Source organism: Asterias amurensis, chromosome 4 (genome assembly GCF_032118995.1).
Source record: "Asterias amurensis chromosome 4, ASM3211899v1".
Classification (NCBI taxonomy): domain Eukaryota; kingdom Metazoa; phylum Echinodermata; class Asteroidea; order Forcipulatida; family Asteriidae; genus Asterias; species Asterias amurensis.
In genome coordinates, this window is record NC_092651.1 from 10,214,332 (window position 1) to 10,229,074 (window position 14,743).

At 38.1% G+C, this 14,743-nt stretch overlaps 1 protein-coding gene across 3 annotated transcripts in view; it reads left to right on the forward strand.

Annotated features, from left to right (window-relative positions):
- Nucleotides 1-14,743, forward strand: part of LOC139936711 (rho GTPase-activating protein 7-like) — a 169,288-nt gene that overhangs the window by 51,061 nt on the left and 103,484 nt on the right. For 2 of the 3 annotated variants that reach the window (XM_071931589.1, XM_071931590.1), the window contains exon 3: nt 4,453-4,492. In XM_071931589.1, the coding sequence (XP_071787690.1) occupies nt 4,453-4,492 (40 nt within the window). Of the gene's footprint in view, nt 1-4,452; nt 4,493-12,515; nt 12,770-14,743 lie in introns of those variants that run through there. The other variant, XM_071931591.1, reaches the window with a different exon arrangement.

Sequence of the window (14,743 nt, forward strand, 5' to 3'; positions counted from 1 at the left end):
CCCCTCCCCACAAAAGAATTTTTTTTTTTTTCACATGTCAGTTTAATCATGGAGGTAGAAAATTTTACATTTATTAGAACAATCCAGCGGTTCCGAAAACCAAAGGTATACTTTGCCTTTCAATTTCAAATGCCAACGGAAGACCTCTCATCAATGTACTCCTTTGCAACACATAAATTCCACCCATGTCATGGAGGGTTAGATACAACAACTTGTCAAATGGCGTCACCAAATAAACATCAAGAGTGGTTTTCATTCTCTTAACGACACATCACAATTGACAGGACACAAATGTACTTTTAAAGGAAAGGAAGGTTTAAAGCCATTGGACCCTTTCGGTACAGAAAAAAAAAAAAAAAGTTCACAGATTTACAAATAATTTACAGGGTTTACAGAAGGTAATGGTGAAAGACTTCTCTTGAAATATTAGTCCATGAAATGCTTTACTTTTTGAGAAAACGGTAAAACAATATAAATTCTCGTTAACGAGAATTATGGATTTGTTATATACACATGTCATGACACGGCGAAACGCGCGAAAACAGGAGTGGGTTTTCCCGTTATTTTCTCCCGACTCCGATGTCCGATTGAGCCTAAATTTCCACAGGATTGTTATTTTATATATAAGTTGTGATACACGAAGTGTGGGACTTGGACAATACTGTTTACCGAAAGTGTATAATGGCTTTAAAGGGCCTATATATATATATATACGTTTGATAATCACTCATAAAGTTGAGAGCAATACAAATTTTGGCTAGAAGCCTACGGCAGCTTTGGAGTGTATTAAGCATTTTGAGATACAATTCACTTTGTCATATGATTATTTTAAAAGGTATCAGTTTTTATGTGCCAAGATTTAAATTTGAGAAGCGTTACTGTCAGTAACACTTCTTAGATTTGCCAGGACATTATTGCTCCTGGTTTTTGACAATATCTCAAAATGGCAACCAGGTTTTTAGATGTTAGTTTTATGTTATACATCTACGGACATTTTTAAAGGACTAAAGACACTGGACACTGTTGGTAATTGTCAAAGACCAGTCTTCTCACTTGCTGTGCATAAAATAACAAACCTGTGAAAATTTGAGCTCAATCAATCATCGAAGTTGCAAGATAATAATGAAAGAACAAGACACCTTTGTCACACGAAGATGTGTGCTCAGATGCTTGATTTTGAGACCTCAAATTCTAAATCTGAGGTATCAAAATCAAATTTGTGGAAAATTACCCTTTTCTCAAAAACTTTGTTACTTCAGAGGAGGGAGCTGTTTCTCACAATGTTTTATACTCTCAACCTCTCCCCATTACTTGTTACCGAGTAAGGTCTTATGCTAAAAATTGATTTGAGTAATTACCAATAGTGTCCACTGCCTTTAAAGGGTCTATGTAACTTTTGTAGGACAAAAAACACGATGTCCACAGATTTACACTAAACTTACACAGTTTGAAGATAATGATTGTAGAAAGCTTCCCTGAAAATACTACGTGCTGAGGTGCTGTAGTTTTTGGGAAATGAGTAAAACAATGTCATGAAAATAATATTCGTCTCATGAGACGAAGATTATTTTAATCGTTTACAAACGTATTTTCATGACATTGTTTTACTCATTTCTCAAAAACTACAGCGCCTCAGTTAGTAATTTTTGAAGGGAAGCTTTCCATTATCATTAACTTCAAACCATGTAAGTTTAATGTAAATCTATGGACATTTTGAAAAAGTACCCAAATCCTTTACAACAATCATATGGTCCACAAACCAAAGGTATACCAATTGCCTTTAACTGTCTCAGAAAGCTTCAAATATTGAAGGTTTTTAAAGTACAGGGTTGGGTTCCAAGAAAGCCAGACAGTGTTTTTGGGGGGCCCGTAGAGGTGGAAATTTCCAATTAGAGCCAGATTTAGTTGACCTACTTTTCTTTTCGCTGCACGTGAGTAATGTGTCATCGTGATTGGACACCACCCACCTGTGCACAACAGTTGTACCAAGTTCTGATTTTGTCCCCTAAAAAATAATGATGCTTTGAGGGTGAATTGTTGAAGAGGTTGACACTGCCAAAGTTCAACCTCATTCTATTATAACCCTGTATTTGCCTGAGGCATACTCATCCCTAAACACTGATGTTGTTGCACCAGTTTGGTGCCACAGTGCATAGCACAGTGCATTTGGTTCGTTATCAGATGGAGCTTGGAATCACCATAGCTCTGTACATGCTCTGTGGAATCAGAAAAAAGCCTTTGAGAAAGACTCTGCTAGGGTTGAACCATGGCCATGGTTGAACTAAGTTTGTCCCAGTCGTGATACCTGTGTCATTTAGCAAGACACTTAACCATGGGTGGCATGGTTGGCTTGTGTGTAAAGCGCTCGCCTCTCACCAAGGTGACCCTGGTCCGATACCCGGCCAGGGCCATGTGTGAGTTGAGTTGAGCGTTGGTTCTCTGCTGTGCCACAAAGGTTTTCCAGACCATCTGGTTTTCCTCCCTCGTGAAAAATCAAACACTTGGCTGTGCTCCGTGGTCATAATGGGTTGATGTGGCTGGCAGCCAAAGGCGCTCTTGCATGCTTGTTTCTTGAACACAGTGTAGTCGCGTCCTTCGCAATTCAGCTCTTAGCTGCGAGTAAGGAAGTAAGTGCCCCCCATATCTTTGCAGCGATTTTTTTTTTCAGGCTCTGGAGGAAAGAGTCATTGGCATCCCTGATAGAGAAGGGGTTCCTGGTTTCACTTGGCAGCTTGTTGCGCCACAGCACTCTGTAAACCATTACATAGTGCTATGTAAAAGGAGTAGGTCTCAAACAAAGTCCCACATACCTTGCAGGAAAATACTGAATGTAAAAGAGTCTTTAGGGTAAAAGTGACTGATATGTGCGCTTTACAAGAAGCCACTATAATCATTACAATTTTCTTGGGAATCGTAAGACATGTTTGGAAAAAATTACTCATTACTACTAAAAGTGGTCCTGTATCATGCCATGTATTTGATTGCCTGCAAAAGTTGCCTGCAAAAGTTTGCGTCGTGTGACATGGCCCTAAGTCTGAAAGGGGGAAGTAGCCATACTAGCCTAAGCCACACCCCTGGCCTTTCCATTTCCCCTAGTGTGGGTTTTCTTCTAGGTCATCTGTGCATATTCACAGCAAGTCTAGCCAGGAAGGTAGCCACGCCTTGACATTTCACTGGATGTCTTTGACATTTGGGCTCTGAATGCTTTCGTGATGCTGTTAGATAACGGTAGATAACACCAGTAAGCGTAGAATCATTAATCCAAAAGTTCATAGATATTTTGGTTTGGTGAAGCATTTCTTAATTTCTTCAAACTGTATCTAGCCTAGCACTACTGGTGTAGTGGTAAGACATATGTTCTAGCAGTGCAAAGGTTGTGGGTTGGAATCCAACCCGAGTAATTTGCCTGTTGATTTTTTTTAATAGAACTCGGAAATGTACTGATTCTGGTTATAAATGCAGTGCTTAAACACATCGATGTAATGGTAAAAACAAGTTATATTCATTTCTTTATTTGTTAGAACAAAATCTTTAAAAAGTCTATTATTTGTTCTTAAAAGAAGTCTCTTACTTTGGTTAGCATATGTAAGAAAGGGGAAACAATTTATGTTTTTTCCCGGTGTTCATTCGAGAATGTTTTCAATGAAACTGTTATAATAGATGTTAAATTTGCATGGGGGATAAAGAATATATTAATTTTGGTTTTTACCCATTCTGCCAAAAACATAGGATTCGAACTGCCTCTAGCTGCCGGGCAACCTCGGTAGTCTAGTTGGTAAGACACTGCTCTAGAATTGCAAGGGTCGTGGGTTCGAATCCCACCCGAGTAACATGCCTGGGATATTTTTTCACAGGACTCGGGAAAGTACTGAGTATACAGTGCTAACACACATCGGTGTATGGGTAAAAACCAAAATTAATATAATGAAACTGTTGTCGGATCAGGTACTCTCATTTGTGGTGTTGTGGCTAAGCTGTCTAGGGTGGTGGAATCGAGTTCTGTGATTTACAGATTGTGGGTTCGAATCCCGACCTGGTCAGTCACGGCACTTGTGGCCTTGAGCAAGGCACTTTATCATAAATTGATTCTCTTCACCCAGGAGTACAAATGGGCACTGGTAAGAGTTTGGGAGTAACTTGCAATGGACTGGCATCCTGTCGAGGTGGAATGGAAATGTTCTCAGCCATTTATTGCCAATGTACCTGGAAATATAAATCGGTCCATTGAGCAGTATTGGCTTTGGACAGACTTTACCTAATTTTACCAGTGCTCTTAGTAAACACAAGGTAATGCAAAAACAAAATTGAACAAACTTCAAACACAATTAAGTTCATCATTTATGGTTGTTTTATTAACATTTCTTTAAAACTATTTGAACAATAACTTTATTTTTGTAGCTACACTATATTTAACCCATTTTTCTGTGTCTTTCTCTTTTCTTTTTGTTTCAGTATTTCCAAAGTCGTCTGAAAAGTTCAAGGGAAAAAGCTGGTAGGTTTTTCATCATAAATGTTACATAAAGATTCCAAGGCATTTACTCGGTATTAATTTAGTATCAGCCGCGTTTGAGCTCTGGAAAATACTTGAAGGCACTGAACACTATTGGCATTTACTCAAAATAATTGTTAGCATAAAAACTTACTTGCAGTAACAAGCAACGGAGAGCTGTTGATAACATAAAACATTGTGAAAAACAACTTCCTCTGAGAAAGAGGTAATTTCTCACTGAAGCCTGAAGCCTTTTACTATGCATCTGAAAGCACACAAATTTGTGCGACAAGGGTGCTTTTTCGTTCAATATTCTCTTGCAACTCCGAAGACCAATGCGTCCAGATTTGTTATTTTGTGCATAATATTTGGATACACCAATTGAGAATACTGGTCTTTGACAAATGACCAAAGGTGTCCAGTGCCTTTAAACTATTTGGTTCAGTGGTTGCCAGGCGGCATCATGAAGATGCAAGACAACCTCACCCAGCAATGCATCACTCTCACCCCCATGGTTTCACTTGCCCTCCTTCCCACAAATATCAGATTAATTCTTCACTAGCACTGAGAAATATTGAGTGACGTTGCAGTGAGACCAAACTGTCACAGGTATCCCCCCCATTTACTTCCTAGCCTGCGCAACCTTACAAAACCCTTTTAAGATATTCTTTGTCTCACTTCACCCTGTGCTTTATAAAGTCCCCCTACAGTTGGTGATGCGAGCATTTAAAAGATTTAACTACTCACCTCAGATCAAAATGTTTCAAAGAAAAAAAGAGAAAAAAAAACAGTTGTGAAAGGCTAACTCTGGGCCAAATTTCATAAAGCCTGTAAGCACAAAAATTTACTTGGCATGAAATTTCTTCCTTGATAAAAAACAAGATTACCAACCAAATTTTAATTTGTTGCATATTGCTCGTTACTGGCATTCAGCTGTTATTTGCTTAAGTTAACCTGAAAATCACGTGAAAATTTGGTTGGAAATCTTGTTTTTATTAAGGAAGAAATTTCATGCTTAGCAATTTTTTTGTGCTTGCAGGCCTTATGAAATTGGGGCTAGATCAGTAAATGCAGGGGGGAAAGGGCCTACCTCATGCCTCGAAGAAAACACTGTCTAAGTGTATATGGTATCATGGCTGAGTGGTTTAGAGCATCGATTTCAAGTCATTGGAGTGTGGGTTCAATTCCCGGTCATGACACTTGGTCCTTGAGCAAGACGCTTTACTGTAATTGGTTCTCTTCACCCAGGGTCATAAATGGGTACTGACGAGGGTTGATATAATGTGTATGAAAAAGCCTTCGGAGCGCCTCAGCAGTTTACTCCCTAGGGAGCTAAGAAACGTTACAAGAATGTTATTGACTCAATGACCAGTGCACTAATGTAAAGTGCATTAATATGGTTATAAGAACTAGGTGTTATTGTCAGTATTATATTATTGACGGGGAATTTGTGTGTGAAAACCAGCTCCCTGTTTTTGGGTCATGACGCGAGTTATTTTACCTCCATGGCTGTACTTCAGTCACAGTGCAGTCTTTTGCACTATATATTTACTAGTGTCCCCAAAGTTCAGAGCACCTCTAAGCGTCCTTTGGAAGATTGCCATACCAACTCTTGACATCAGTAATCAAACTTGCAGTAATTGAACTTCAAAGCTTTACAAGAAGGTTATCAGTGAATTATTATTCCCAGAAAAGAAAAGAAATTAACTGCTTGATAAGGCTCATACGTCTTCCCCATATCTAATTAAGATAATAATTTCCACAGAGTGTGGAAGGCCACTCACTGCGTCACAACTTTTTTTTTTTTTTTTTTTACTTTGATTGCAACAACTTCAGAGAATCCAAGGGTTGGGGTTATTGCAGCTTGCACCATCTGGTGGCGCTCAATGTAGAAAACTATATGATCAGCTGCAACGCCATAGAATTAATCATGCGAGACTGAGAGTTGTCTGTCCAAAACTGATGGGTAGGAATTTGGAGAGGCCTTGTGTTGAGTACTCTGTGGGGAGACCAACGACGGACCTAAACAATTTTATAATTGGGAAGTTTATGGACAAGTTGAAGTTATTTGAACGGGCGGTATGCTTTACTGGCTATTTTTTTTCCTTCTTCATATACACAGTTGTGCGAGGTGACTCTGTTTTGGTATTCTCTTTTGACAGTCTGTCGTTTTCCTGGTAGATTTATTGTGGGTAAATCATCTGTGCTTGTAATGTTTGTTGGAAGATTGTCAAAGCCAGAGTGAATTGGATATACACATGGAAAGACATACTGATCATTACTTGGGTCCAGAAGAAATTGTTAACATAAGAAATGAAAAAAAAAAAAAAATGTTTGTTGACAAAAAGTGAATTGGATATGAACATGTAATGTCATTCTGATAATTATTTGGGTCCGGAAGAAAATGTTAACAGAATTTTTTGTTTATGTTTGTAAAAAAAGAAAAAAAAAAAAAAAAGAGTACCAAAATAAGACTTGGGTTTTCGTGTGTCATCGTGCATGTTGTTGATCCAGTAATTTTGTATGAACACATAAAGCTACAAACAACAAACAAGATATTTCCCCATATTATAATTAAAGGTATACTTATTTTTTTCCTCCATCTACATTGATGTGTATTAAAGCCACTCAGTACTTTCCAAAGTTCTGTGGAAAAAACATACAGGCAAATCACTCTGGTGAGATTCGAACCCACAACCTTTGCACTGCTAGAGCAAAATGTCTTATTCATCTCCATTAGAAACAGAACTAAAACTCAATGTAATGTATTTATAGGATTTTGGGTGTTCAAGTATAATTGAGACCTTCCCTTGACCCTACTGAATTAGCAGCCATAAACAAATCGATGGGTGGGGCATTGCAGAGAAATTTAATTAGTTTTTAATAGACATAGGCTTATCATAGTATGTTTACTTCTGTACAATCGTCACACCTGAATATTTAACTTTTATATTCAACAACAGTGGGCCATATTTCTCCTTATCCAAATTTCCAATTTATATCTTTTAAAAAAGGAATTCCCTGTACGGTAAATGTTTAGATATGTCAAGGTTCAGTAAACTCTGAATGTTGTTTGACTGTCTGCCCTTAGTTTCCCTGAAGCGAACAGTGAGTTATTTCAATGTGTGACAGGATTGTAGGTCATGGCTGAGTGGTTAAGAGCATCGAATTCAAGAGCAGTTGTCGATTTCACCAAACTCTTCCTAACTTAGGATTAATCTTAGGTCTTAGGATGAGTTAAGTTCCGTAACCATAGTTTTTAGGAGGCATGGAACCCATCCTAAGTTAGGATGAGCGTCCTAACTCGAGGTAGGAGTAATCCTTGCGTTTTGTGAAATCGGCTGCTGGTGGTTAAGTCATCTGAGTGTGGGTTCGAATCCCAGTAATGACACTTGTGTCCTTGAGCAAGATACTTTGCTACAATTGCTTTTCTTCACCCAGGTGTATAAATGGATACCTGGGAGGGTAGAGGTTGATATTGTGCATAGCCTTTGGAGCAGCAGCTCAGGGTTGTATACTCCCCAGTGAGCTGAGAAAGACTAAGGAATGTTATTGGCCCAATGACCAGGGCCCAATTTCATAGAGCTGCTAAGCACAACAATTTGCTAAGCATCAAATTTCTTCCTCAATAAAAACAGGATTACTAGCCAAATTTCCGTTTGTTGCATAGTGCTTGTTACTGGTATTCAGCTTTTGTTTGCTTATCCTGAAAATCACATGGAAATTTGGTTGGTAAACCTGTTTTTATCAAGGAAGAAATTTCATGCTAAGCAAATTTTTGTGCTTAGCAGCTCTATGAAATTGGGCCCTGGGCACTAATAATGTAAAGTGCATTGAGACGTTATTGTGAAATGCGCTATATATAGTAAATATTATTATTGATAACACTCCTGGGCTTGTTCATGACCCTGTGACTGTTTCACAATCTGGATGTTTTTTTTTATCTTCTGTCAAATTCTGCCATTCATCTGAGAAAATTTGCTTCGTCATTGGAAAAAATTGTTGGTTTATACTTGTATGCTTCCGATGACTAAAAGGGGTCAGGATTTAGGAAACGGTCTCAATCAACAGAACAACCTGACCGCTGGTGTGCGTGTTTTACTCAAACTAACTGTGTATATTAATTTGGATATTTCAATCGTCATTAGGCGGTGTTGCCCTCTTCATGTAAATACCATTCATTTCTATGCAGTTCTGGTCCATGTTGTTCCTGCATTCGCATATCTCAATCTTCTTCTCTACCATCCCTGTTTTGGGGTTTTGGTAGAATGGTTGATCATATGCCTCGTTTTTCTTAGGGCAAGGGCACCAGGGCATTTTCTCTTTGGTAAGAGGCACCCTATATTGGGAACATTGCAAATTTTCACGGAAGTATTTCATTGGCACTTAGAGCAATAAGGTTTATCGTGATTCAGAATCGCAATGCGTTATGGGAAGGTAGATGGGGGCAATTTTGCTATGCGGTGTATGTTGTCATGCATGACTCTCACACGCAACGCCTATATCTTTGTGTGGGTTCAACAGCGCCCTCTCTTGATGTTTTGCTATTTTAGATAAACGTTATGACCAGGGGCATCGAGGCAATCGCCTTTGTTGCATCTGTAACGCATCATGCAACAAACACACTCCTTTTTTCAATCACAAGAAGGGAATTAGGGTAAAAAATCTTTGTGAGTTAAAAAAAAACAAAAAAAAAAAACGTTGAAAGCAAGATTGGTTGTTGTGTTTTGGAAAGGTCAAGGTTGAAAAGCGGCTCTTTTCCTTTTTGCTTTGGCTTTGTTGCTCGCTAGTTGGTAATTGTTTACTGAATACTGCTCAAACCAGGTGGAACTAAGTTATGTAGCGGTGAACAGTATCAAATGGAAAATTGAATGGAATCTCAAAGCTATAAAAAGTCTGTAAAAGTGTTCCTTAATGGCCTTAAAGGAACACGTTGCCTTGGATCGGTTGAGTTGGTCTATTAAAAGCGTTTGAAACCGTTTGTTATAAAATGCATATGGTTAGAAAGATGTTTTAAAAGTAGAATATAATGATCCACACAAGTATCACTCGAAACTGCACGGTTTTCCTTTTACGTCGCGAACTATCACGGTCGGCCATTTATGGGAGTCAAAATTTTGACTCCCATAAATGGCCGACCGTGTTAGTCGACAGGGTAAAAAGAAAACCACGCAATTTCGAGGCATATATGTGTAGATCATTGTATTCTACTTTTACAATATCTTTCTAACCATATAAATTTTACAACAAACGGTTACAGAACGATTTTCAAAGACCAACTCGACCGATCCAAGGCAACGTGTTCCTTTAATTCTGAAATTGTTTAAAAACCTTTATTATGTTGCCATTTGTATGAACTGAAACGATCTAAAGGTTTTCTTTAACGGCCTTTTTTTTTTAAATCGTTTAAAAACCTTTATGGTGTTGCCATTGATAGGAACTGAAACGATCTATGAAATGTTGTAAAAGTTCAGATTGTAATGCAATACTATGGATTAAACCTTTATATTTTGTGCATTGTGTATGTAGTAAACAGTCATTGTAGGCCTACTTCTTCCCGCCATAACAAATAATGGTGGGGGGGGGGGGAACAAGCATATTCTAATTAGTTCCTGAATATTTCTGAGAAAAAACACTCTTTTCAATTGAGGAATGAAATACAAAGAAATGAATTTCAGCAATGCACAATAGGTTTTTAATACATTGATTTCAAAAAAAGAAAAGAAAAAAGTATGCTTCTCAAAATGCTTTACACATAAAAACGTATGCTGATGTAGGCTTTCTTGCCAGAGGTTTTTATTCATTTTAAAAGTGAGTGCCAAACATATAATTTCCCTTTAATTCGTTAAAGGAGTGATTTAGATTCTGCACCAGCGATGGCGATGACTCACTGTAGTTGACACCATTTTGTATCCATTGACCCAGCTTGACTGTATCAATGTCATCTGTTCGTTTAGAGTCCACTGCTCTTTAATATGCTTCAGTGTCCCCATCAACCCATGCTTGAAGCGCAAATGAAATTGCCCTCTGGAGTTGTAACTTCAATGCGCTGAACACGTTAATAAGTAAGGGAGTTATTTCATCATAAATCAAGAAGTTTATTAAGCTGAATGTGGCAAACCAAAAAGGACTGGCTGCCACCATAATAACGTACTGCAGAAGGGAGGGGGATACCGTTGGTAATTATTACTCAAAAAAGAATGACAATACTCAAAAACCTGCAACTTACTTTGTAAAAAGCACTGCAGCTGTTGATGAAGTTATAACATTTAGCGAATGATTCCCTTCAAAGAAGTGTGGTTTTAGAGAGAGGTTTGGAAAAAAATTATATCTGAAAAATCGTTTCTCTATGAAATGTTTCTCAGAGTGTGTACACTCAAGATTTTCGTCAATAATCTCATAAACGCCACCATGTTTTGAATTGAAACTTCCACAGATAAGTTTTACTGTCACATTTATATAGGATTCAATTCATTGAGGGTTCAAAACCCAAAGGTTTACCTTGCCTTTAATTACATAGTCAGTAAACCGCTGAAAAAATGAGTCTTCAATGAGATTGCGAAGTGCACCAGTCAACCTTGCCTTAGGCACTGTAGAAACCAGCCTTTAGTAATTTTCAAAGACCTGTATTCAATTTGGACTCAATTGGTCATCAAAGTTGCAAGAGAATAATGGAAGGAAAAAACACACTTGCTGCACAAATGTGTGTGCTTTCAGATGCCTATATTATTAAATATAAAAGACTTCAGACCTGAAGTCTTTTAATATTCGAGTGAGAAATTACCACTTTCTCAAAAAAATGCATTGCTTCAGAGGAAGCCATTTCTCACAATGTTGTATACCGTCAACAACTCTCCGTTGCTCATTACCAAGTAAGTTTTTATGTAAACAATTTTTTTGAGTAACAAAGAGGGTCCAGTGCCTTTAAAGGGAAGGTGCACCTTGTGTAATTGTCAAAGACCAGTCTTCTCACCTGGTGTATCCCAACATAAGCATAAAATAACAAGCCTGTGAAAATTTGGGCTCAATCGGTCATCAAAGTTGCGAGAAAATTATGAAACAAAAAACACCCTTGTTAGACGAATTTGTGTGCTTTCTGATAGGAATAAAAGGCTTCTAGCTAGAAGTCTTTAATTATTTTAGTGAGAAAATACCTCTTTCTCAAAAACTACGTTACTTCAGAGGGAGTCGTTTTCCACAATGTTTTATACTATCAACTGCTCTTCAATGCTCGTTACAAAGTCAGTTTTCAAATTAATATCTGTTTTGAGTAATTACCAAACGTGTACCTTCCCTTTAAACCGAAGTAAAGATAAAGAACTACCAGGGGTTTATCTTGTATTTATATTGACGTCACAGTGATTATCAGTGCTGAGTGGCAGGTGGGTAAAAACCATTTATCCCACGCACTTATCGTGATGTCGGAATTTGCAAAAGACGTTCCCGAAAACCAAAGGGAAACTAGGACTTTTTGTCATTTTAAACAAAATACCAGAACAAAAGTTTGAGGTTCCTAGAAAAGTGATCGCCTATTTTTATAACCCCCTTCTTTATTCAGGGGAGACTTTTTCTATCCCGTCTAGACTATCAAAGTTAAAACATTTATTTAACCCACGAAACTAAAAAACTATCACCCCACTTTCCCACCCCACAACCCTGCAAAATCAAGAACGCATTTTTCAATGAAGAAGCGACTTCCCCCCTCTTCACAAAATGAACATCACCTAAAATAACTACAAGCCAATTACGAGTACCGTAATAAAGAAGGGATGACACAGATAAGCCAATCAAATTGCGCGTCTCATCATGTCCTTACCATGTGGCCACTGCATGTATATAATAGCCTTGTACATAAAAAACGTACACACATGTACAATGTAAATCTGGTGGTGGCGCGGTAGGTTGTGTTTACCTTACGTTGTCTGTATATCACCACACTCACGCATCGGAATTTGTATTTAGAACTCTCATAACATTGAGATGAACTGTGCTGAGGTCCAAGCTGCTTGTGCTGAATTCTGAAGGTTTACATACGGAGAACATTGGTCAGAAAACTTCATGTGAATTTGCCAGGAGGTGGAGTGAAAAAAATGTGGAGGAATGGCAAGTTAAACGCCGGCATGGCTGATGTTAATAACTGTCCTCCAGCGCCCAGGCAAACCGGCAAAATCATGTCGAAGATACTGTCCCGTTCACTGAGCGTACGGGACCCTGCCGGGCGATTCAAGTCGAACACTTGGGATAAAGTGGTAAACAAAAACCGTAACAAGAGGCTCCTGGGTGAGTATTTTCCTTCAAATCATTGTGTTTACTTTGCCAAAAATTGCAGCTTGTACTTTTGTAGTTTGCTGAAGGATGCGTTTTTGCAATGATTACAACAACCGGCAATGACCGGTCGCTCCTGCTGCGAGTTATTCACCGTCAGGTTGGACGACAAATTAAAATCCTGTTTTGGTCTGCATTTTTGCAGAGTTTCTGCTGCTAAAGTTATAATATAATATACCATAATATTCAACTACTAAAAAGTGTTACCTGCTGAAGAAAAATAGCTTGCACTAAAAGATGCGAGGTACATTCGGTTGCTTTAAAAAGCAAGACTTTTTGGTGTGTCAACACTAACAGTAACACACACAGTAACTTACTGTTGTGTTACCCGTTTTACCATGGATGTTGGAAGGTGACATTGGAGCAGTGCTGGCCTGTTTGCCATGGCTTGCCATGGTTTGCCATGGGCTTAACAGTCAATGCTTGAACTTTGGTGACAGATAGGATTTGTGGTGTCGCTGTGGTGGTAGAATTTGAGTAGAATAGCCTTGGGACTACCATGGACCTGGACCCTCCCATAACCTCAACGAGGGTCTAAGAACTCTACAGGGATTATAATTGTTGATTGTGTGGAACATCTCCTAGAAGTAGATTTATTTAATCCTTCTTTTAAATGAGTACCTGGGGAACATTTTTAAATGTATATTTAAACACAGTCATATTAAACACATAAAACAAAACCACATTTTGATTTATGGTATGAAAATAGAAATCTTCCACAAAACTGGATGATTTAATGTGCATTCAAAGTGTCCTTGTGTCCGTTGCCCTCCAACTGAACCTATTCAATTCATGCTGCAGGTTGGCTGTTCAAATGCTTCATGGTCCTAATGCTTAAAAAACCCTTCATCCTATCAATGGAAACACACAGTGTTTTATGGCACTGATAGTACACCATTTGCCAAGTTTAGTTTGCTGTTCGGGGCTACCATATTGAAATTGGGTCAAACTGAGTTATGCCCCAGCAGTCGCTCAATACCAGGTTGTAAACATACAAAGCCAAACAAGAAGTAAGCTTTTGACAAAATACAACCACAGTATTAATGGCTTTAGCTTAGCCCGATGAAACTTACCAGGCAATCAGAGGAAATTACTTGTGCGTCGTATACATTTATTAGTAGGCCCTAAAAAGAAGGAATAGAATTGTGTCACATACAGTTATCAGTAAAATAAATTGGAAGGAGTTTATTGTATCTTGCTAAAAGTTAAGTCTATCATCACATGGTAAACAAATAATATCATCAACAAACTCAAGAAGCATGTTTCCCAACACTAAAGTGATTAGAACGAATTAAGACTGTATCCTACACGTTAATTTTCTGTTGGGCATCACACACTACACTCATAGAAAGAGACCTGCGCCTTTGAATGGTTTACATGAAAGTATGCCTTGTAATAAATTGATTAAAATAAATTCTGTTTCGCCCTGGCAGTAAGCTGCTTGTAAATTACATGAAGATGAACACATTTTTTTTTGACAGATTGAACAAGGTCACATGGAATCCTGGGAATGCTAACGAAAACAAATCGACTCTGAGAAATGTGTTGCGCTTTATTGTATAGAATTTGGTAATTAACTTTGTTTACGGTCAAGTTGCAAGTTGAAAGTATAAGGCCTAATTAATTGATTAAAAATAAGTTTCTTAATCTGCCAGATCTTGCATACCCTACCACCACTAGTATGAAATATGTGTGTTTTTGTGTCAACGTCAAATACAAGGTCAGGTCTTGTATAGGCCCATATACATTGAAAACTCAATACTGTTCAAAGTTGTAAAGTGCTACACGTGAAAACTGATACGTATTCTTTTGTACCGAAAACTAATAATCCGGTTTGCGAATTTGCTAAAGTGTGGGCTTTTTAGCTGTAGTGACTTTTCTTTGACCCTAGTAGTACAGGTGTACATATCTGCTTTCTTTTATGCCGCT